Below are 26,473 nucleotides of genomic sequence, written 5' to 3'. Positions count from 1 at the left end.
GTAATGTTCAACACGAGTCTTAGAAGGAGTGCCATCAAATTATCCAGAAAGACTGCATTTTTTTTTAACAACATACTTCGTTTTGCCTTGTTGCCTGATGTAATAAGTTCGTTTTCCAAATGAATTAAACTCTGGTTAGTTAACACATATTTGATCTAATAATCAGTTCATTAGATACTTCAAACTGATGTTATTCTGACTACATGTTAGGCTTGGAAGCATATTTGAAATAACATTAACTTTTTAAAATTTTCCTCCTGTAAGTGCAAAAGGAACGAAGTAGTCCCAAATTAATACACATTGTCTGATAATTAATGAAATACTAAAATAATTTAACACTTTCACACCATGACAAGTACTACATTTTACCTGTAATAATACAGAAAATAGAAATTGTTTGCCGTCACCTATAAAATCGTATTTTCACATATCTTGTGTCTTCACGCATTTTTTTTCCAAGATGGGTTTTTAACATGCCGACTTCATTTAAAAACAAAACAAAAAAACTGGCAATATGAAAAGGCAATGGTTTGTTTGGTTTGTTTGAATTTCGCCCCTTTATTAATCACACGACTACACACTGGCGCCTGATGGACGATATAGTAGGAGATCATTAAATTACCTGTATGCTAAGCAACTAAAACAGTGCAATATATTACGTATATTGCTATTTACACGCATAAAATTGGATATTAATTACTTAGTATTTCTAAAGGCTGAGTTACCCAGGTTTTCGAAAGACGACATGTGTCGAAAGTACACTGCCAGATAAAAGCTACTTTTAAAATTAAAAATCATTTGTCTTGCAATAATTAATAAATCGTTTAAAGTTCTTAAACGCTATCCAATAACAACACGCCCGTAAATATTAATATTATGCAATACACGTTCCTGCTGTACTGATCAACGTAATAACTTTTTCATTAATTATTCTCGTATTTACGTGTAAAACAAGAATAAAAACACGAACTTCGTCTAAAAACACATTTCACGTAACCTAGTCATTAACTATTAATGAGTAGATTTAGAGTCCTTACTCATTAATATATTCGAAGTGAGACTGTATTTTGTCTTTGTCACACCCCGCAGGCTGTAGCGCTATAGTCGAAAACTAGATCTAGGCCTAATTTTTTCACTGTCATTTTGTTGTTTCGAGCCTGTCAAGGAGACATTTTAAAGGTGGTCTACAACGATTACTGAAAGCGATTCCTCGCAGAAATAACAACATCTGAAACCCATTTCTTGCAGCACTAGCTGCGCTCTCTCTTTCTTGTGATAGTCGACTTCCTGAGTAAGCCATCAATCTCGTCTGTTTGCTAACGCCCATCCTTACACGACTACGCGTGGATGCCTCATAGAGAACGTCATCGTGTTGCGCAATCTGTCTGCGCAGTCTGACAGGTTTATAAACCTCGTCAGAGATGGGCTATAATTTATATATAAATCATCCCCTTACTGTAATCTCGAGACAAAAATAAGTATTTTATTTACGAGTTTCCCAAAGTGTCAAACGAAAAAAGGCTCTACAATTTCTCATGAAAAACGTTTATCAGTATCATAGAAGTTTACCTCCCACTTAGATTTTTCTCCTTCTGACAAAAGTTTAAAACATTTATGAAAGATATGTATATGCTATATAGTTTACTAAATGACACCTCAAATACAGTATATAAAACATATTCATATACTTATATCTATTTATGTGAATACCAGCACAAACTACTATGTATTTACCACACATTATTTCAAATTTTAAAATAATAAAATAAGATTTCCTGGACTTTAAAAAAATGACACTAGAAAATATGCTCGTACGTGTAACTTGTTCCCACTCTTGTATACAATGATTTCAATGCTATACTTGTTGAGGCACAACAGCTACTAGAAACTAGGTGCTTTCCCAATTTTCCATAAATTTCATTTTCTGAAAGATCGGAATTTTGTTTTTAATGTGTAGTTCATATAATTATTTGGAAATACATTTGAAGTAAGTCATCTTATTACTAACATGAGACTTGAAGTATCTCTAAGGTATAATAAAACTGTCCAAATTAGGATGTAGTGGGGGTGTTATATCTCCTTAAGCCTGAACATGGTCAGTGCAATAAAATGTTATCGAAGGTCACAATAATATTAAACTGTCACCCAGTCTGAACTTGTACGCATGTCAAATTTCCAAGACCCACATCCTTAACGTGTAAAAATGTATCATTTGAAGGGGGACTTCACTAAACTCGACGCCAGTCTTACCATTGTAATTACTTGACTATTTACCAAAATGAATCAAATTCAAAATACTTTACCGAGGGCGAAGGTCTTTCAGAACTAAACCAAAATATCTTAAAATACGAATCAATCTAACTTGGTAATTTTAGAGTGTAATTACAGTTATATTTATATTTTAGAAACGATAAATACACAAGGATATACAGTACAATTCTGTTTTAAAAATAACTTCACCCAGCTAAGGTAAATAATTCTTTCAAGACACTTGTACTGTCCGAATACTCTTTGGTTAAGTTAATGTTGAAGTTACTTTGAAATCACATATGGTAGATTTGAAACATCCACCTTAAAGAAGTATTTTATCACAAAACCTTATGAAATAAGAAATTACATTATGTTAGAATTCGTACTAACAGCTTAAACCAGATTATAATGATCTAAAGATTTAGTTAAGAGTATTCAAACTAGCTTTTTTTCTCTTACAAATCCCTGTAGAAAAACAAAAGAAAGGAAATCAACATAAGGACGACAACAACAAAGAACAGAAGACGTGCAGTAAAAAGTAATAAACCAAATATATTGTGTCACTAAACCTTGTTAACCGAGCACGTCAGATGACCTGAAAATCCAGGCTAACAATTTTAAATTATGGTGAACTAAAATTTCAACTCAAACTATTAAAAACCGAACAAAAATGTGTTTTTACTTAAAGTTAAGACACTCTATAAAGAAAGAACAAAAACAGAATATCATTTCTTCAAACCGCCAGTTTAATATTACTAGTGTTAAATTCCTTGTGAAAACCCAATTAGCTTCTACATGTCGGGACAAGCATAATTTAAAGTTTTTCAGACAGGCTAATTAATTATCTTCAAATAAAACCGTTACGCTTCAAGGTAAAATCCAACTAATTTATGGTGTTGTTAAAGAGTGTTGTGTATTAAACATTGACTTTTACAAACAGCTTCGTCACAATTTTTTTTTTTAATGAATGCTAATGTTTTGGTCCCTTTAACCTCACCTGTCCCCATCATTTAAATTATAAGCACCCCATCTAAAGAGCGTATAACTGGGGGATAATCAAACATCCACCTTCAGAAATCTCTTGTCTGTTAAATTATAGGCTCATTACTTTGGCAACATAACTTGAGGAAATTCTGTTCTGAGATTTTAAGGTTTCAAAATACAAGTCTCAGTTTTGTTTCAGTAAGAGTCCGATATACACAGTGAAGAAAACCTCGTCACACATTTAATCAGTTAAGAAGAAAATGTTAAAGTACTTCAGAGTGAGAAGTGAAGAATGTCACATAAACATTTTTGTTTTGCTAGGAATAAAGTTACAGAAAAGTATTCTTGCGATTTTATCTGTGTTTATTTCCATATAACCCCATTAGAGTGATAAAGTATTCAGCTTAGAGAAGTCCCCCGCTGGTACAGCGGTAAGTCTACGGATTTACAACGCTACAATTAGGGGTTCGATTCCTCTCAGTAGACTCAGCAGATAGCTCAATATGGCTTCTCTTTGCTATAAGAAAATACACATATACACAATACACACGTTTAGGGAACGATTAAGTCACAGATGAATCGACCAGATATTCAAAGGTTTCAAGCTACGTTGAAATCTTTGAACAAAGCTGCATAAAGTCCACTGTCCTTTCACGAAATTAGGTTAAAATGGTATGAGAAAAATCCCTCAAAACTCGCATACAAAATCCATATAAAATTGACTTATAAATATATATACATTCAATACCTAACAAATAATGCGCCCCGCATGGCCAGGCGGTTGAGGCGCTCGACTCGTAATCCCGAGGGTCGCTGGTTTGAATTCCCCTCACACGAAACATATCGGCTATTCAGGCGTGGGCGCGTTATAATGTGATGGTAAATCCCACTATTCGTTGGTAAAAGAGCAGCCCAAGAGTTGGCTACCTTCCCTCTAGTCTTACCCTGATAAATCAGGGACGGTTAGCGCAGATAGCCCTCGTGTAGCTTTGCACATAATTCAAAAAAAACAAATAATGAAATATTAATTCAATAAACAATCTACATATATACATAGCTTGTGTCCTGGGATCTTTTTAATTAGTGCAGCGTTTGTTGTTTATTACTTTTTAATTTATTTTGGTTTCAGCTTGTTTTAAGGTTATAACAAACTAATATATATATATAAGCTAACATCATTGCATTGATTAGAACACACTCCAGGGATAAAGTCTGCCGACGTTTCGTTCACCTCAAGTAAAATATGTTTCTGTTATTTCAATATCAGTCTCGCTATAAATAAGAAATTGGCCACAAAATACCCATATTATGATATAAAACTAAAAATGGAGAAGTCGTCTTTCTTAGTTGAGAACTGATCCTCCACAAACCTTGATTGCTACAATTTTCACTGGATATGGTGACAATGTCTCTGCCTAAGACACGTCTTCCTTCAGTTTCAGGCTTACCTTTAAATATATGCTGGAATACTAATGTTAAGCTTCTGGGTGTAGCCTGAAACATGCAACTAAATACCGGTATCTTATTTACTTAGGTTACTCTCATTGCAGGTTTCACAACTAGTGATTACATTGTCCAGCTGAATGGCATGGTGCATACTTCATAAAATCCATTTTAAGTGCTTAAAGTATAATTCATTATGCTTTCATCTTATATTTCTACTTGTCAATAGCTTGTTGACGCATTTAATGTATGAAACCAACAGGACCTCTATAATGCACCTAAGCATTCGTCTGTGTAATAAAGAGAAAACAACACAGAACCTTGGCATCCCTTCTCAGCATCATTGACGCTATTTAAGAAGACCGGTACTCTCTTGTTGTTTGATAGTCCTATCCCTCAGTATTATATCAATAATGTATTGGTTAGTTTCCTGCTTGTCAAAGATAGCAGCCACAGTGGTTGTTTTAATAGGATATTTAATATCAGTGTCTAAATAGTAACATATCAAGTTTACGTAGTCCCAGTGGACGTCTGATACGGAAGCCTCGGTCAACAGACTATAAAGTTCCTCTTGTTAGCATCCATACATATTTCTCTCACAATCTTCCACTCATAGTAAGAGGTTCATTTTATGATGCAAGCTGGCTGAAGTGACTGGCTGCCCAATTGGAATCAATCAATTCTCTTCCTTACATTGTATTCACAGCTATTCTAGCTGTTACCTCAGATCTGTCATCCATAACTACACATTATCACTAATACACCTATTAATAAAGAAACATTGCATCAGTTGGTGCTAAATCACCATATCTGTTCTGTACCAAGATCGTCCAGCCTACTGATTGTCATTCCTAACAAGAACCTTTGGAAGGAAGTGCATTGTATTGGTAGCAATTATTATGCCCTGTAGGGCTTAGCAGGATACCAGTGTGGAATCAGCGTCCAAGAAAGTATGTGGAGGAAAACGTCCAACCTAAGAATCGTCCCGGTTTTCAAGTCGTCATCACAATGTCCAGCGTGAATACAGCAGTTATAAAGAAATGTAAACAAAGAGTAAGAAAAATAAAGAAGGTGAGTACAATTTACTCAATCTTGGAAAAAAAACTATATATCAAACTCTATGCTGTGGTATAGCATTTTATGGTTGGGTGGTTTGCCGTTATATGGCGCAAAGCAACTAGGCTATACGCACCAGCATTTTATGAAGTGATTAGTTAATAGATAATTCGAACCTGCAAAACAGAAGATATGAAGGATTTAATTAGCGAATTGTGCATAAATACTGACTTATAAAAAAAGAATAGGTGACTAGAAATTTTCACCATCAGCAAAAAAATCAATCTTTATTTTCCTCTTAGCCTTCTAAATATGGCAGAAAAATAAGAAAAACCACATTTCAAATTAAACTGAACAGAGAAAAAAACGAAACAAATAATAATTATTGCGCTGAACACACACAAAGTAAAATACATAATACAGTTAAGAGATTCTGATAGTGGCTCATTACTTTGGAAGTCAAGCTGTAGCCAGTTTGCAATGGAAAACAAATATGGGGAATAAAATCGCCTCTAATAGCTAACCATCAAGTGTAACCAATCATAGCTTACGATAGTTCTATCCCTTTCCGCGACTGTGGTGACGGCCCCCAGTTCAAACTTGGTCATCAACACCTAATAACTAATAAAAGAATAGATACAACTTACGTTGGAACCCACTATACCAGCGATACACGCAAAAGCCATGTTTGGGAAAGATTAATGGCAAGCTTGCCTTTTCGTATCTATCATAATAAGAAAAGTAACAAAAATTGAAACAATTCTAATTTAATTCGTTCCCCATGAACCAAGGGGTATCTTTACACTACACTTTGTTGAACCAAGGGGTATCTTTACACTACACTTTGTTGAACCAAGGGATATCTTTACACTACACTTTGTTGAACCAAGGGGTATCTTTACACTACACTTTGTTGAACCAAGGTATATCTTTACACTACACTTTGTTGAACCAAGGGGTATCTTTACACTACACTTTGTTGAACCAAGGGGCATCTTTACACTACACTTTGTTGAATAATAAAAGATCAATATTGAAACTCCAAAAGATGGTTTTGAGTCTTTTTTTTAAGACAAGTTGTCGTTTGATAATTAATAATTTTGAAAGCAAAATACAGCCTCCTCAAGTCTCTATACTAGTTAGTACTAAGCCTTACTAACTAAGGTCTACTAACTAGGAGTAAATTCAGTGCATATCAATAAAGCCAGATTCTCAGCATCATTAATGAAACAGCTACCAACCTTATATGCTTCTGCTATCACCTTTTTATATCTAGCTTTCAATTTAGATAAGAACGATTTTACCTACGATTCGATAGGGAAGGTCGAAGCATCACTAAAAACACATCACTTGTATGATTCTAATAGAAGACAGTCATAACACAATCCTGTGTAACATCTAAACATTGCCTGAGTGTCTTGATTTGATGTGACGTCTAATGTGTCTCAAATATCCTTGAGAAGGAAACAAAAATACTACAATAATGTAAAAAACACCAAAGTTAATCAGCGAATTAATTAGAAAGACATTTTAGTACTGTGCGTTTCCGAGTTTGTGCCATAGATGGGGGAAATGGCCTTTTTTTTATCCAATCAAACATGTCCAAAAATTTTAGTTCAAATTATGAGAAACCGGGTTAGGTAGTTTCTTTTTTGTTTTTGTTTCAAAAAAATGTCCCACACTGGCTCGTGAGGGGCCTGTTAAAACAATGGTAAGTTGTACAGAGTCGTAGTGACAACACAGGGTACCTCAACAGTTACAGAGATGAGAACCGTCGTTAAAACACAGGTTTAGGTATTTTAGTCACAACATACTAATAGACAAATGTATGATATAAGTTTAACGCTAAGAGTGTGGGTAAAACTCAACAAGAAATTCATAACGCTTAGAAATTGTTTCAAAAACACACTTCAGCACTTTTAAGATGTCAACAGCAATATCTACATTGAACTTATTGAATATTTCCATTGAACTTATTATAAGTTATTCTATAATTTTTCAATTGAAAGGTTTAGTTGTTCGTATATGTAGTACAACTATATGACTACATTAGGATTGAAATGTATACACATTCCACATTCATTTTGTTCATCATGCAGCACTTGTTGACATCTTACATAATAACACAGTCACCAAGTGAACAATTAGGAAATACTGTGATCAATGGGTGCTCTACTATAAAATAATAGTGTCAACAAATCACGTAGTACATGTTGACATACTTCGGAATAACACAATCAACGAATTATGAACTACTGTCTTGGATAAGATGTTGCCGTAGTTTATAACAAGTAAGATCATTTATTATTAAGGTGGAATACATGAACGACTTATTAGAACAGTAGACAATTTTATCATACATCTGTAGAAAGATGTGTAAGTCAGTATTTTACCTATCACAACAACAAAACTTTATCAAAACATATACAATGACGAAATATAACATAAATTATTATAAGTAGTGTATGTAATCTCATATCAGTCCATATTAAATATTTAGTAGTCTTAAAAACTTCCGTGAGGCGACATTCCATGCTGTCAGTAAAGTTACGAATGTAATTCACCACAATTTCATCCCAGCTTGTAACTAGAAGACACTATATCTCAACTATAGTAGTTGGTTTAGGGTCGTGGGTAGAAATTTTATGGTTCAGTTATACCCAACAGTTCTCAATGGGATTACAACTTGGAGAATTTGCTGGCCATGACAGACTTCTAATATCCTCCTGGTCGATATAATCCTGTATAATATGCACACTGTGGGCGGTGGCATTATCTTTCTGGAACACAAATTTATTGCAAAACTTTGCCCACGAAATTGGCATAAATATCGTCTCTCTATGATGCCTGTATGGGTGCCATTGACGTTTCCCCAGAGAATAATATAGAGCAGTTTTTCGACCATTATAAATAGCTGCCTAAACATATACTGCTCCATCTCTTTTGTATTCCCTGTGGAAAAGACAACCTTCTCTCATCTGCTCTCCATGCAAACAATAAACACGACTCATACCACCAGTTTTAAAGCTGAAAACAGGACTCATCTGAAAAGAGGGCATATGCTGTTTTGTCCAGACTGTGAGGGCGGTGAATTCTTGTTAATATCAGTTTGCAGACAGACCTTCTTTCAAAGTAACATTGATTGGTCACTCTCCTATTCACTGTTTTTCTAGATAGTCTGAAATGAATGTGTTCATGCCATTTCTGTCCAAGGTACTACCAAACTTATCTCAACCTTAACGTGTCAACATGATCAAAACATGATTATCTCGGGCAGTAGTTTTTAGGCGTCTACCAGTAGGGTCTCCTGGAATAACATTTCCTATACTCCGATGAAGTTTCAGGATTCTGGATACAATACAATGAGGGTACCCTACTAGTGTGGTTATGTTCAATTGTTTCTTACCAATTCTGGACAATTGAACAATTTGACGCTCTACAACTTCTGGCATATAACAAAGCATAACTGTATACCAAGTACAGAGAAATTGTTTGAATGAAGCGTTGCTCTGTTTCAAAAGGGTTACACCAATGTTACACCTATTTATAAAAAAACAAATGTGCATGTGTGTTTTAACGAACAAATGCTCAAAATAACATATACAGACTAGAATGTGGCCCAGCATGGCCAGGTGGATTAAGGCGTTCGACTCGTGATCTGAGGGTAGCGGGCTCGAATCCCCTTCGCCATAAACATGCTCGCCCTTTCAGCCGTGGAGACGTTATAATGTGATGGTCAATCTCACTATTCGTTGGTAAAAAAAAAAGCCCAAGAGTTGGCGGTTGGTGGTGATTACTAGTTGTCTTCCCTCTAGTCTTACATTGCTAAATTAGTGACGGCGAAATTCGAACCAAACCAAACACAGAAAACAGGAATATTCCGCCCAACTTATTGTTCACTACGTTAACAAAGCTCACAGTCTGTTAAAATCTTTTAACCGCTATTGGGAAGCCATCTTCCAAATTAAAACCATTTGAAGGTCAAAATAAACCAATACAAAGGAACATCTTTATACCTATATTAATAAATATAATCAAACATCTAAGCACGCCCTCTACATTCCTACACTCAGTTACACAACTCCCTTCAAACATGTGGTCAGCTATCGATCAGTTACCTCTTTCTTTTTTTGTGAAGATGACCGAAGAAGGTCGAAACGTTGTTCGCTCCTCTACATAAACATTTTCTCAACCCAAACCAGTCGTTTTTACATATATATTTTACTCTACAAACGGGTTTTCTCGTCATCACTGATCATTTGAAGGTCAGTTAGACTCATGCTTTGTTTCACATTAGATAGGACCCCCGCTAGTTCAGCGGTACGTTAAAATCAACGCTAAAATCAAAGGTTCGGTTCTCCTTGAAGGGATCAGCAGATAGCTCGATGTAGCTGTGCTATAAGGAAACACACACACACACATCAAATGGTGATGTTAAAAAACAAACAAAAAACATTCAACCAGTCGAGGTATCAAATTATTACACGGCAAAACCAACTCTTTATTCTCCCGACTAAACCGTTTGAAATACAGTTTGTCGTCACTTACTGTGCATATTAATTAGCAGACAAATTCATCAGAAACTCCTAGCTACAAGTTGGCCTTGAGCCTGGCGTTATTGATGACGTCGTTTACTAAGGTTCTCTCGTTTATCACCGATTGAGTAAACTTCACGCTATTAAGGAATATCCAAGGATATTTAGCTGTTGTTATTAGACTATTCATATTTTAGCTTTTTTTCCTTATATTGTGCATACTAGTTAAAAGAGTACCTAAACTTTAATAGTATCTTACGTATCGCCATATTTGTTTGTTTTAACGAAAAGCTGCGCGACCTGTGTTAAATCCACACCTTTCTACCGTGAAGAAGTTCACGCTAGGTGGAATGAATTAAATCGTCTGTAAAAAATACAATATTTAAAATATTTCAGTGGGGTTTTACCAAAGGGAGAAATCACCTCTCTGTACACCTCCGAAACTCAATATTGTGCAAAATCTATTATTTGCCTTTTTTCGCCACAAAGTTTAAAGCTTTAAACTGTTCTCCGACCTTTCAGCAAATTTACTATGTTGAATATTTTCTTATCATCGTTTAGGTAAAACTAAATAAAACCGTAATAAGTATTGGTCTCTACAACAAAAAAGTATACTTTACGAAAGCTAATATCTAAAAAATTAAGTTTAACAAAAGCAAGTACTTACCTTAAGACTACATTTAATTTCTTATATCCTACAGCACGTTTTCGTTATTAAGCTAAACCTACTACTTCGTTAACACCGGTCACTTTGATAAAAGCTAACAATCTTAAAACTTTGAAAAATAATCATAATAAACACGAAAACTAATTATTTTAGTTTAAAAACACAGAACTGCCCTTTTTAACACATCGTCGTTTATTTGTCTACCAACATTTTAGCCTTAAGATGTTTTAGAAATTAAAAATTTCAAGGTTAATTGGTGTGATATGCATATGCCATCCATGTACGTTCTCTAAAAAACAAACAAAAAACAAAGTGAAATTATATTTCCTGTAAAACATTTGTGGTTAACATCAGTTCTTACAAAATTGCAGGATACTCATAGATATGGCCTTCAAGGCTACAACTATAAATATAACAAAAATAAGTTCTTTACAAAACCTTGCTTTCTATAGTTTTCTAAATGTATTTTAATTTCGCAGAATACGCTCCACTTAACCCTCATCAGTTCACCTTGGGTCCATATGGACTCCGACGATAAATAGTTTTTAATATTTTTTCACTGATCAGTTGTGTTTTTATTTATTTTTATGTAATTTTCACATTGTCATCCTCCGACACAAAAATAATAAAACTTTCAATGTTTTGCAGTCGAATATTGTTTGTGAACAAAAAGTTACATGGGGTCCGTGCGAACCCCAAATAATATACAAATTTGGAGCTCTGTGTCTTCATCAGACACTGTGTGTATGGACTCACAGAGGTTATCCATTGTGATAAACAGTGATTACGTATTTCTTTCCTGAAGTAAAATAATGCGCACAACCTTCTCCAGAATCCCAGTGCAATGCAGAAGCGTCAAATCTACCTTTCTAGATCTAGGATTGCTTGACACAAGACAGCATGTTGGTTAAGGTGTTCCAGCAACAAAAAAACGACTGTTATCTTTGCCCAAGAATTGCAGACAGGAAAGTCCATCAAACCTGTACAACATCTGAAAACTATGTCCGTGCTGATCACATCCAGTGTACAGTGTGATGAGTGTTTGTAAAATGACTGGTAAAGTATATGAGAAACACTTTATGTTCAATCAGAATAAGTTTTGTCTACATGTTCAAAATTTACCATTAGTTTAGCTCTGAAACAAAGTCTGATGTAGTTCTACCCCATTTGGTTCATTCCGGACAACAAGCACATTTTTGTACATTTGGTGTTTTTGTTATATATTCGAGAAATCGGTTTCTTCATTCAATATCTTATTAGTTTTAATTGTGAGATGTCAGTTAGAGAAGAAGTGACCCTATTTTATTGAAATATATGTCAATGATGACAATATTTTGTCTAAGTATGAGAAAATGGATATAAGTATATTTCTTATTGTAATAATAAATCACATGTTATATACTTATGTTGCTCAGTGTTTCCTACAGTTTATCTGCACAATGCTACAAGAAGCCAGTATGCTAACTTTTCAACATCTAAATCATAGCTTCAACATTATGATCATTAAATATATGCAGGGTCCGTGTTGGACTCAGGTGTACCAAAAGGTAGATTGTTTAACATGTACTAATGAAGGTTAAACTCTAAGATTTTGAACCACCAAGTATCGGTTCATTTGTTTAGGAAGTTCGCGTAAAACTACATAACAACAATCTGCGATATCTGTCTTTAATTTTCAGCCTATGCACTAAAATAAAGGTAGCTAGTCTGTATTACCTCCCACCAAGTCTTTGACTACGTCTAATCAGATAATGTAAGATTAATCTTAACTATTACACCACACTAACTCTAACAAAGAGCGAAATTCCTTTTCGCGACAATGAAATGTGAATCTTGAATCCATGGATTAACTGACATTATCAACTAAACATCAGAGCCCCAAGAATTGAATCAAAATCCTCAAACTGATACGTTCTCCAACTTAGCCTCTAACGATAATGGAATAAATGATTTAAATATTTTTACTCACATAAAGTGTGAGTGTTATTAGTGTAATTAAAATCGTTCTTTTAACACGTTGGTTGCCAACGACACAACTGACTTTTAGTTATGGACCGCGCGACACATCGGAAGGTCATAGACAATTACGTTTTAAAAGACTACTTTTTCTTGTAACATATCTGCTTTGGACATTGTAACTGTTTTTCGACACCTTCGGCCCGGCATGGCCGAGCGCGTAAGGCGTGCGACTCGTAATCCGAGGGTCGCGGGTTCGTGCCCGCGTCGCGCTAAACATGCTCGCCCTCCCAGCCGTGGGGGTGTATAATGTGACGGTCAATCCCACTATTCGTTGGTAAAAGAGTAGCCCAAGAGTTGGCGGTGGGTGGTGATGACTAGCTGCCTTCCCTCTAGTCTTACACTGCTAAATTAGGGACGGCTAGCACAGATAGCCCTCGAGTAGCTTTGTGCGAAATTCCAAAACAAACAAACAAACAATCGACACCTTCTGAGTGTTTAAATTTATGTATACTTAATTTATCATATGTCAGTCAACGTGTTAAAATAATTTTGATACAATTTAGCAATATACACCACTCATTGGTTTTAAATCCTTACCAATTACCTCAAGAGCGGCCCGGCATGGCCAGATGGTTAAAACACTCGATTTGTAACCTGAGAGCCTCGGGTTCGAATCCCCGTCATACTGAACATGCTCGCCCTTTCAACCGTGGGGCCATTATAATGTGACAGTCAATCTCTCTATTCGTTGGTTAAAGAGTAGCCGAAGAGTTAGCAGTGGGTGGTGATGACTAGTTGCCTTCCCTCTAGTCTCACACTGCTAAATTAGGGACGGCTACAGCAAATAGCCCTCGTGTGACTTTGCGCGAAGTTCAAAACAAACCAACAAAAACCTCAAAAACGATTTACAATGCATTAAAATTTATCTGCACAATAATTCTCTAAAACAATATATACATATAATAACATATAAACTTAAGGCAAATTCAACATAGTTAAATCAATTGCATACGATATACAAATCCACGGACATGTAACGTTTTAACAGTAAACAGCAGAGGCGTCGCTAGACATTAGCACATGTGACCCGTGACCCAAGTCCACTTGTCAGTACTCCGAATACCCAGTTGGTGCTTTGAAAAACCAAAATGAAAACCATGCTCGATATCATACTCAAACGCAGAAAATTCCCGCCCCTATGGACAGGAGCTTCTGAAGAAGAGCATGAATAACATAACTAGAACTGTGAGGTTTGTGGCCTAGAAATACACGTCATTGTGAAACGAATTAAAGCTGTAATTTTAAAGAGCTACGCACTTTTCAAACGTATTAGTACTAATACGAATAAAATTATCTATAAGGAAGCAGTAACATAAGAGCATGAAAGCAAATACCCTAAAATTTAGGTAAACTTCGTAAAGTTTATATTTTTATCCTAGCTTTAAGACACGAAGCTGACAAAAATATTATTGTCTTCGCACTCTCTTTTCTACTGAAGGAAAAAACAGTTGTAGGCCTTATACAAATTTTGGAAGAAGAGGGGACGAATAAAAGTGAATGAAAAACTAAATTTTGTAAATCCAAAAATAGTTTGAAACAGATTTAACGTTATATATTTATTTTAATGTATACGTTTGCTTCAATAAAATTTTTATGCATGTGACGTATATTGTTAGATATGTATTGCGCAAATCCCGCCTGTTCTCTAAATTTGTAGACGATTCTCAAAAGCAAGAATCAACAATATGTGGTTTACATGTTTTCGAACATTGTTCAAAGTTCGAGAATCTCGCGTGATTGTTATACAAAACCAACGTGCCGAGAGACAACTGTTATTATAGGTCAGCTACAGTTAATATACTACAGGACTCGGAAAGTATAATTAAGATTATACGCTTATTAATCGGAAAACTACAGAAATGGACCAGGAACGTTTATACATTTAGAACATTATAAACTATTTAACTTCAGACGTTATTATTTCTAGAAGGACATTAGATATTGTCGCCGGTGAAAACTTACCGGTTCTTCAAGCTAGCTAGCCATCAAGAGAAGTGTACAGGTGTATCAACAAAAATTAATTTGTTCTCCGTGAACATCGAGAAAAGATTCAATTTCAGAACAGGTATAAGACTCAATACTGCTTGTAACTCTGTACAACTTTTGTATATAAACCAATATTTGTAATAGCTGTTATTACAAATTGTATTGTTGTTTGGATATTAAAATAAATTTATGTTAAGAAGAAAAATTGCGTGTATAAACCTTGTTAGCAAATATCATAAATGTGATACATATTGATTAGCATCTAAATTCGAATTCAAATTTGAAATCTTCAAAAGTAGGATATGTAACACAATAAACTAAACATTACAATTTCTCAGACGCTTTTGCTACAACAAAATAAATGCAATGCCAGGTATATGGTATTATTTTTCAATGTCTACAGATTATTTGTTGTAATTATGTCGCTTGATTGAGAATATGATGAATAAATGTAGTCACGTGAGTGGTGTTACATGAGTATTATAAGTTTACAAAGAAGTATTTTAAAAGAAATAAATTATTTTGAGTAAAGAAGAATATGAACAACTGTTGAAATCTCCATTGTAATGTATAATTATGTGGTAACATTGTATTCATTAATTATTTTCACTGGTCCTAAAATATATTTGCAGCTTTATGGCATAAATATCAGTTGATTACTTTCAACTATTGTGTTGTAACATTGAACGATAAATGTCGCTATTTAGGGTTATCGCCTAAATGAATTAGCCTAATTGAGAATGTTCGTGAAACGTTGGGAAAAAAGATATACATAATTAAACATGTCAAGAAATTTCAGGTAAACCAATAATTAATGCAAGTTATTCTAAATAACATGTAAGCAAAAATCTTATAATATTAATGAGCTGTTAAAGTTTTAGTTTTTGTCTTTATTCAACCAGTAAATATCCTATCTTAAACAAACCTTTCACTCTGAGCAGCGTTGCCAGTGTATAACTCAGGGTAAACTTAGATAAAACCGCGATTGTCCAATTTCTTGAAAAGTTCTTTGTTAAGCGTGAAGATGCACAACGCTATGTCCACTGGCGCGGAATCAAACTGTAAATTTTTGCGTTATAAATCTTCAAACTTACCTCTGAGTCACTTGGAAGCTTCTGAAACGGATATTCGTTTTAATGTTTATAATCAATGCCCGGAACAAAATGAGTTTCAATGGATAAAATGCTTTTTCCGTAATATTTACGCCCTCCGGTAGTACAGCGGTAAGGCTGCGGATTTATAACGCTAAAATCAGGGGCTCGATTTCCCTCGGTGGGCCCAGCAGATCGCCCAATGTGGCTTTGATATAAGAAAACATACATAATATTTATAAATTTGTTACTCCTTTGAACTTGTGATTTATTTATTTATACTTTCCAAATTTTTATTTTTAGACAATTTATGGATTAGACAAAAAGTATCCAACTGATGCAATGACAACTCAACACAAAAATACGAAAGAAAAAAGGTTCTGTTTAGGAAATTACTTTAGAAAAGTCTTTTTAATTCATGTTTAAAACGACATTTGTTTTACACAATAAACACATTTTCACCTTTAAGTATAAAGGGACAGAAAAATTCTCAGTGGTTATATTTTCATTGTAGTTTAATATTACGCAAAATCTGCGTATATTTAGTGCTGCAATACTGATCAATTGTATTTACACCGAAATGAAACTAAGCGATACATTTACAAATATCACACCGTTGAAGTTGAAGACAGCATTCTAACAATTCAAAGGACGACGCTATATTTTGTGTATTTATGCGTATGTTCGTGAGTGTTTTGTATGGACCTTTTCAATGTTACGTCACAGTATTTTAAATTCAGTATCCGTTATTTAAGTATAATACAGATACAAATTACGATTATTTTCTTACTAGTGAATCGATGTACTTCAAACAAAATTATATCAAATTATGTAATAACATTGAAACTAAGGGTCTTTAATTATTTAATACAGTAGTATTGAAACTATGGATTTTGTTTTTATGTAGTGATGTTAAAACTGTGGGTTTTTATAATTATTTTATGTAGTAGTATTGAAACTAAGGATATTGTAATTATTTCGTGACATTTGCCATTTCAAAGTGTGTTGTGTTTTTTTTCAAGTGAAATGAACAGTGAAACTAGTCTTCCGGTTCTCGATTTCACGCTAATATCCGTTAAATGGCACCTGTCAAGTTTTTCTTGTTAATAGGAAGCATTATGAAACAGATTCTACTGCACGTGTTTTCATACAACTGAAAAAAAGAGAAAAGGACAAGTGTGGATAATTACAGTGTGAGAACAATGCCTCCCCCCCCTACGTATCGTTCTCAGTCCGATGACCGTGGTCACACACTACTGCTCGACACCGTGTTTTCCTCTGCAACTATGAAGAACGCTGAGATTAAATTTTAAGCCAAAAGTCTTGACAAACTTTCAACACACTCTCATATGAAGTGCGAGTAATCCTTCTGAAGTGAATGAGTTTAAAAAAAGAAACAAAAAAGTGGAAATCTTCACAACAATCTTCGATATGGGGGGTCTCCCATGCCCAATAAATGGCGAAAGAACTATACTTGTGATTTCTCAAATGGCGTCCATACAAGGAAATAAAAGTAACCAATTTGAAGTAACATTGTTTATGGTTCGAAAACAAGTATTAGTGCTAGTAAGCAGATGAAGATGAAAACAGGAATTAGAGCTAGTGAGCATATGAAGATAAAAAACAGGAATTAGTGCTAGTGAGCAGATGAAGATAAAAAACAGGAATTAGTGCTAGTGAGCAGATGAAGATAAAAAACAGGAATTAGTGCTAGTGAGCAGATGGAGATTAAAAACAAGAATTAGTGCTAGTGAGCAGATGAAGATAAAAAACAGGAATTAGTGCTAGTGAGCAGATGAAGATAAAAAACAGGAATTAGTGCTAGTGAGCAGATGGAGATGAAAAACAAGAATTAGTGCTAGTGAGCAGATGAAGACGAAAATACAGAATATGTAATGTTAGTTCTCTGTTTTTGATACATATAAAACTAAAACAATTAATAACATTAAAAGCGCCCTTCATTTTTGAATGCAAGCATCTGCAGTATAGCTAACCGTTCATGTGAGCAGGATGTTGATTGGTTCGAAATATTATACGTCATAAACAAACATCCGTTTCCTGGAAAACATGTAAACTAAATGCGTGAAACGCTCATCTCGTTCATCGCGTTTTATCTTCCATTCCGTAAGACGATCTGCACAGATATCACCTAACCTTCTTTATAATTATATGTAAATCTCACATTGTTACGATCGTAAGAAATAGAGAAAGCAATAGATAATTATATCTCCTATCTTATTGGAAAAAAACAAAGAGAAATCTTCAATAGCCGCAACACTTAACTCTTTTAGGCAAAATTAGAATAAATTAACTTACGAGACCTTTGTTTCCCTTTTTATTAGCTACATTTTTGTACGCCAGGAATACCAAGTGTGGGGCGCATGTATATCCGATTAGATTTTATTACTCATTAGAATCTCTACCAGTCTACTGTCAAATTCTTTCTGACAGGATTAGAATACATTAAATCTCAAATCTTGGGCGTGGTGAAACACATCAATCAAAAGGATTTGACCTCACAAGTCGAAAACTGTAATTATATCTCAAATCGGTCAAAAGTTGATGGAGCCATGAGCTAAAAGTTTGTACTTGAAAAAAAAAAAAAAAAAAACTCAGAGCCGTTCTATGAGCCAGTATGCCGCGGCTAAAAATCCAGCAAGTTACACTACTTGTTACTTACTAATAATTACATGTAAACTACAATTCCAGCAACAACCTTCACAAACAAATGTTATTTTAGTGTACAAAAAACACAAAAGTTCATAACACAGTCACGTTACTTAGCTGAAAAAGTAATTACAATATTAAATTACGTTGTAAACACATAGCAAACCTGATAATTATCACGTTATATCTCCCTTTCTATCCTTATGCAACTATCACATACTTTGTGGCTTGTATCAAAACTGGATTATCTAAATTTACTTTTTCGAATGATAAAAGCAATAAGGAATAGGAACAATTTCAAGTTTAGTTTTACTAACACTGTCAGTCATTCGGAAACTCCAAGACCAACATTCTTCGTGAAATGTGCGAAATAAACACAATTGTTTGAATACATATAAATGAAAAGGAAATTCAATTTCATGCAGCACTGATAGATAACAGAGCTTACTTAAGCATGAAGTACTATGAAGTTTGCACATTATTAAACATGAATGTACAAAGCAAATTGGTTTAAACACACCGAATACAACCGCATGATGGTTCATATAATGAGTACAGCCTTGAAAATAGCGACATACGCTTTCGATATAGTCGGAAACTAGTTACATACGCTCGCAATACGGCTATAAATTAGCAAAATGCGCTCCGAGTACAGCCAAAAACTTGCAAGTACACTCCGAGTACAGTCTTAAGATGCTCACAGATGCATTGGAATGTGACACAAGAAATATACACTAGAAGTAAAACCTTCAGTTGGAGACACAAACGCAGACTATGAATATATGGTTACTTTAAGGGACAAGTGGTGGGATCACATGATAAGCTTCAGTCTACACATATAAATACCATCACAAATTGGTGATAACATTTGATAACACATTAAATAGTCTTAACAACGTTAAACATCAAGCGCCACCTACCTAATGGATTATGCTCAGTTAACAAGACTATTGTCTCAGATGTACCAATGATAAAAGTACGACAGCTCTCACACATTTCAAATGCAAAATGTTTTTAATTCAATGCATTCATTAAGGTTTATTTTAATACTAACCAACTTACCAATATAGTGAAGTCTGCAACTTCTACTGGATGAAATACGCAGTATAGCTAACATTCTTATTTCGTTAATCTATCACAGAGCTGGTCTCTCTTAATGTTGTTTGTGATTTATATACACGTGTGTTTATTCCTCTTTATGCTCAAACGAAGGGTGCTTTTAGTTACACGTAACATTTGTTCTGACACAAAATAAAAAATTAAGTATACGACAACGACACCTTTTGGATACTTAAAGAGATGAGTTCCATTAGGATGAGAGGTAAATTACTTAATTTTATTTAATGTAATAGTTTGTTTTTTAATTTCATGCAAAGCTACACGAGGGATATCTGCGCTAGCCGTCCCTAGTTTTGCTGTGTAAGACTAGAGGGAAGATTGTTAGTCATTACCACCAGCCGCCACACTCTTGTGCTACTCTTTTACCAACGAATAGTGGGATTGATCGACACATTATAACGCCTCCACGGCTGAAAGGGCAAACACGTGTGGTACGACGGGGATTCGAAGCCGTAGCCCTCGGATTACGAGTCAAGCGCCTTAACCCACCTGGCCATGCCGGGCCTACTGTAATAATTTCAAACTAATTACTCACTCAAAGTCACCAAAGTATAGTTTTTCATCAATTATTCATGAGTTTAAAGGTTTGGTTTGAACTTCGCGCAAAGGTACACAAGGGCTACCTACACCAGCCGTTACTAATTTAATAGTGATAAACTAGAGGGAAGGCAGCTAATCAACACCACTCACTGCAAACTCTTAAGCAACTTTTTTTACCAGCGAAATATGGAATTGACCATAACGTTATAACGCATTCATGCACAAAAGGAGCAAACGTGCTCAATGTGACGGGACTCGAACTCGTACAAACAAACTGCGAATCAATTTTGCAGATATGTGTTTAACCTAAATCATAATAAGGTATTCGGGCAAGAGGAAGGTGGTGAAAAAGCAGAAAAATAAGAAAAAAAAGGTGGGACAATAAGTAAAAACTAAATATTGGTAGAAAACAAAATAATACAATCATAAAACTAAATAAGCATCTTCTCATGCAAGATAAGGGTAAATTAAAACCAAACTTTTATATTGAAATACAACTCTTTAGTTTTACTACATTCACACTCAAGTAAACAATTATGGTATCTAGTTGTTACACATAAAATACGATTCATAGCAACACATTATTATTCACCAAGGACTTGTGATTATAAAAGTACCACAATAACTGAGGCTCTCACCAGCCAAAAACAAAACTGTATACAAAGACATGAGATTCCAAACTTTCTCAGTAAAAGGCTTCACAGAACATTCTGCATCCTGACTGACGTGCCCACCCAACGAACCCATATATAATACAACAATAATATTGTATATTTTGATCATGTACTATGGCCCCCCAGTTTCAGAACTACTGGACTAGGTTACTGTATTACATACTCTAACTTTTACAGAAGTATTAAAAACCAAGTGAAAAATCAGTTTTGATTTAACAATTCACAGTTCAGAAAATATGTATGAACTGCCCATTCTTACTGAAGTGTTAGACTAAAGGGAAGGCAGCCAATCATCACCATCCATCAACTTGTAGGTCACAATTGTGAAAAATGAGTTGTAGGATTTAATTATCACTCCTATAACACACACATAGCTCTAAAATGCTGAGCAGGTGTTTTTGGCTTTTTTCAGTAACAATTTACCGTATCAGAGCAGAAAGGTAGAAAGGTGTTAATTTTTTTTTATCTGTTGTGTCCGCTGGAGGAAGTCGAACCCTGACTTTTGGCAGTGTAAATCCGAAGACTCACTGCTGTTCCAGTAAGATTCTGTTCTGAGAGACAGAATAGAAAGGAATTGAATTTCATGCCTTGATTATCAGATTGGCTTTTCCAAAATGTCTCAGTGAGTTTCCTTCCGAACGATGGACGGTGACATCTTTATATACAGGAGAAACACTAACACTAAAATACCGTTAAAATACTCCCTGAAAATCAGCAAGCCTTATATACAGCAATTTTAAGTCTCAACCTTTCAGTAAAACCCAGCACCATTGCACATTACTAACGTTGTTGACAAGTACGGTGATTGTAATATGTCCAATTGTTATATTCAGATCGTTAAAAAAATAAGCTCAAACAATTTCAAGTTTATTACTGAAGAAGCGATATACGTTTTGCTGGGACAGCTTGTATTATTTTCGTTAATTTAAAACTCCTTACGTACAGGATGCTTTAAAAGAAACGTTAACACTTCTGATTTTTTTTTCTTTCCCCTGCATCTCACTGAAATGGCAACGAGAATGACTTTGGAGCAAAGAAGAAACGTTTCTGCAAGAATGGACGTCTTTCAGTTTGCATCTCACTGAAATGGCAACGAGATTGACTTTGGAGCAAAGAAGAAACGTTGCTGCAAGAATGGACGTCTTTCAGTTTGCATCTCACTGAAATGGCAACGAGATTGACTTTGGAGCAAAGAAGAAACGTTGCTGCAAGAATGGACGTCTTTCAGTTTGCATCTCACTGAAATGGCAACGAGAATGACTTTGGAGAAAAGAAACGTTGCTGCAAGGATGGACGTCTTTCAGTTTGCATCTCACTGAAATGGCAACGAGAATAACTTTGGAGAAAAGAAGAAACGTTGCTGCAAGAATGGACGTCTTTCAATTTGCATCTCACTGAAATGGCAACGAGAATAACTTTGGAGCAAAGAAGAAACGTTGCTGCAAGGATGGACGTCTTTCGGTTGTTCAAGGTGGTTCGTAACAAATACAGACAGCATTTCAACTGCGATCCACTGTCGATAGTTCCATGAGTGTTAACATTTTTTTTTTGGAAGCAGCCTGGATAATTTGCTTTTCACTTACAGAATCTCAACCTAAACAGATCTTTCACTAACTGCTAATAATTTATTTTGCGCAGAAATTTACTTTCTTAATTAACTTAAGGTTTCAAAAAAAAAATGCTATCCATCTTCGAGGTTTTCAGTGTTTTATTGCTGAGAATGAAAACACCAAGCAGATGAACCTAAAAGTATTTGATTAACAATTATTTTATTCGTGGTTTCAGTTCGCTCTATCCAACAAGTATTATTCCTTTAAATATTCTTTCCCTATAATCGTATTCCCAACAAATAATGACTAACTCACCTTTGTCGTCACTAACTGGAGACTGCACGGTGATACACATATCGTTATCCAAGGGAAACTGGTCACAACGGACCATGTCCGGCCAAGGATAACCGTATGTGTTCATCCTTCTCTCGCAGCCTTGACGGACGGCCTCGCATAGGGAACGGCACGGATAAATCGGTCGGTCCAGGCAGACTGGCGAGAACAGCGAACACAAAAACAACTGTGTGTCTGGGTGACATTTGAGATTCAAAAGAGACACCCAGTGACTAGCTTGTTGGGCTACTTCAACCATCGTGTCGTGACCTAGCAGGTTAGGAAGCCGCATTTGGTCATATCCGATACCACTGCAAAGGGTAAGTTTTTGAGGAATTTTAACACACGGCGGCGACGTTGTCCTCATGCCTGACAAGTTCCAGGTAGTTTGATAGGAAAAACCCATGCCGGATAAAATTCCACTCATCAAAAACACCTGTTGAAGGTATAGTAACCATTCCATGTTTCCCGGTTTGTATTCTCAAAGTTCCTATAGAACTAGGCCATATTATATTTACACATGCTCATAGACTTCTGAAGGTGATAGAATGTCAACATGAAGTCCAATAATGATGTAAGACTACACTCCGTCAGCATCTTTGGTAATTAAACTTACGTGTGGAAGAACTCCTTGTCTAACTTCTATGTCCCAAACTGTCTTTGGTCACATAACGACTAGTTAAATCTTTCTTCTTTCAATGATCAGAAAAAAATACACCTGTCAAACGACAGACAAGAAAGGCCCAGTACGCGGTCGCGTCTTGATAGAGAAGACCACCGACATCTATCGGTCTTCTTCCCTCGTAGCAGCTAACAAGATCTGTACCTAGATCTTAACCCACGGTTTTTAAATTCTCTCATGTCGCTAGAGCGGTGTGTTTTAACTGCATGGGGTAGGCCACGTGGCTTCTTTTAACCAATCCTATTTAATGGAGAGCCACTGACTAATGAAAGATATCAGGATTTACGTCATCGATGGATAAAACGAGGTTAAACGAAAGAGAACATAATACCAGACGCCAAGAAAAGCACAAATATGTTTATGAAAGCTAAGCCTTTTCTTTCTAACAAATTATAAAGATGTGAAGCGGCAAGTCCTCCCTTGATGACGTACGATGCCAAATATAAATAAATAAATAAAATAAAAATACTGATCATATTTCAAAACAGAATCAAATTATATCCAGACAATTAAGACAACCGAAATATCTCTACCCTTCACAAGTACACCTGCATGTAATATATATATATATCTCAGCTTGAAACTTACCATAAAGTTGTCTTTACGACATAGCTATCCATCTTTTCATACGTTATGAAAGTGGTTTATATCATTCCCTGCATAACAATAAAGTATATTATGATATAAGCATAAAAATTTAGTCATTAGGGGTATATAATTACACATAACGATAAACTCACGCAAATGTTATAGCTGTTAGCTATACAGTTATCACAATGATTCGATCACACAAATTTTAATTAAGGATTATATTATGATGTGATTTTATGACAAAGTGCCTTACATTTATCAAAATTCTTTGGTGATTTTTTACACATTTCTACACTTACATCATTTCTGGTTTTGACAATATATTTTGTATTTACAGTGGAATAACACAAGCTCACGTTATTTATGTTGGAGTGATACAAACTCTAACTGTATTCCATAAGAAAATAATAAAGTTTAGTAAATCAATGCCAGTTTTAGAAGGAAAAAAAAACGAGTTAAAGCTGTCTAAAAATTGGATAATACACATCCAGATTTTTTTTAAATACATTTGTTTGTTTTAATCTTCAAATTACACACTTGTATTTATACTACTTACCACCAGTAGGGGTCCACATGTTGCGTGGTACTGAAATCACTCAGTTGTTATTCAAAATACACATATGGGACCCCTTCGGTGATTCATAGAATTAATTGCAATAAGGGTAGTATTTTTATTCATATTTGTTGTGTACCTCATAGTTTATTAAAACCTTACATAAACACTAAAATAATGGAATTATAAGCAAGATGATGCGAGTAGTATTTTAGAAAGACATCTGTATAAAGGCGATATGTCCCAGGGACCCAATCAGTAGTTATGTGGTTAAGAAATGAAGTGCTTCCTTAACTGCCAACTTACTTCTGGTTTTTGTTTCACTGTCGTAAAACCACATACACTTCAACAATTTGAAATAATAACTGTTAATACAAGCCAATGAATTTAGAATTCATATAAATTGTTTTAGTTTTAATAACGGATTCTCCATAATTCAACTACGTATATTTCGAAAATAATATTCATTTTTTTCTCTCACATAAGGATTTATTTTACAAATCGAGAAGAAAAAGCAAAATTTTTACCAGGACCAAATTTACAGTAAGTTTACCATAAATATAACAAAATATGTTTGGATAATTTACACAATTCGTTATTGTCATAGCGACGAATAAATAATATTGAAAAAAAAAAATCTAAATGCACGTCTAAACAAATACTGCTGAGACATGCCACGTCATGTGGCGTGTTAACAATTTATACACTAGCGGTGTGTTTCTTGTGGGTTCTAGAACGATCGATAAGACATTTACCTCGCGATTGGTCAAGATAAATCTCTAGCCAATGGTTGTCAACATTTTAAGCATAACAAAATTGATTAAACATCCTAGGATGAAGGATAAGAATGTAATATCTAATACTGTAGGTGAAAAGTAAATTATTTTAAAATTTAACCGTACAACAATCAAAATGAAACGATATACTGAATTATATGATGCCATCCTGAAAGAAAATACAAATTCCTCCAAAAAGCGTTGTAGCTGTGTGTTATACCTAATTACGATAACTTTACTGCAGATCTGTGTAATGTATTTCACCAATATTAGTCCTCAAGACTTCGCCACTGTGGAGAGGTATAACACACAGCTACAACGCTTTTTGGAGGAATTTGTATTTCCTTTCAGGATGGCATCATATAATTCAGTATATCATTTAATTTTGATTGTTGTACGGTTAAATTTTAAAATAATTTACTTTTAACCTACAATATTAGATATTACATTCTTATCCTTCATCCTAGGATGTTTAATCATTAGGCAAGATGGTCAGTTAAAAGTACATTCGTGCAATAGTTTAATATCTGATAAACAAAATACTTTTTTTTATGCCACCAGTAAAAATTTGGAATTAGTGTTAATAAAGATCACGTGATATTTTTCACAACTTGTTTAGTTGCACTTTTGTTTTCTGGATTAACACTGCAATATGTATATCCTTATATAGTCTTACCTTGATTCAGTCACACATTCAGATTATTATCGCTGTCCCAATAAATCACCACCAGATGTCTCTCTTACCTTTGTTCATTCTATGCACATTATTTATTCTACAGCTAAACCACAGCTACGTGACAGTCTCGGCTCATTTTTTTTGTTTAAATTAAAACGATAAATCACTATGATTTGAATTGTTTTTTTCTTTCTCTGTTTTATTCACAGATATTTCAATGTTTTGAATAAATCATTCACACAACGAGCGACATCTTTTACTTCTTTTGTATTACATCATAC

The 26,473-nt window shown here is 34.7% G+C and overlaps 1 protein-coding gene across 2 annotated transcripts in view; it reads right to left on the bottom strand.

Moving 5' to 3' along the window:
* Positions 1 to 26,473, bottom strand: part of LOC143223460 (secreted frizzled-related protein 5-like) — a 78,634-nt gene that overhangs the window by 49,886 nt on the left and 2,275 nt on the right. Inside the window, exon 1 of one of the 2 annotated variants that reach the window (XM_076451480.1) lies at positions 22,897 to 23,772. The exons of the other annotated variant lie outside the window; for it this stretch is intronic. Coding sequence (XP_076307595.1) covers positions 22,897 to 23,377 — 481 coding nt within the window. The 5' untranslated portion in view covers positions 23,378 to 23,772. Of the gene's footprint in view, positions 1 to 22,896; positions 23,773 to 26,473 lie in introns of those variants that run through there. 2 annotated transcript variants of the gene reach the window in all.

This window comes from Tachypleus tridentatus, chromosome 8, assembly GCF_004210375.1.
Source record: "Tachypleus tridentatus isolate NWPU-2018 chromosome 8, ASM421037v1, whole genome shotgun sequence".
NCBI classification, from domain to species: Eukaryota; Metazoa; Arthropoda; class Merostomata; order Xiphosura; family Limulidae; genus Tachypleus; species Tachypleus tridentatus.
This window is presented reverse-complemented; position numbering and strand designations above follow the sequence as displayed.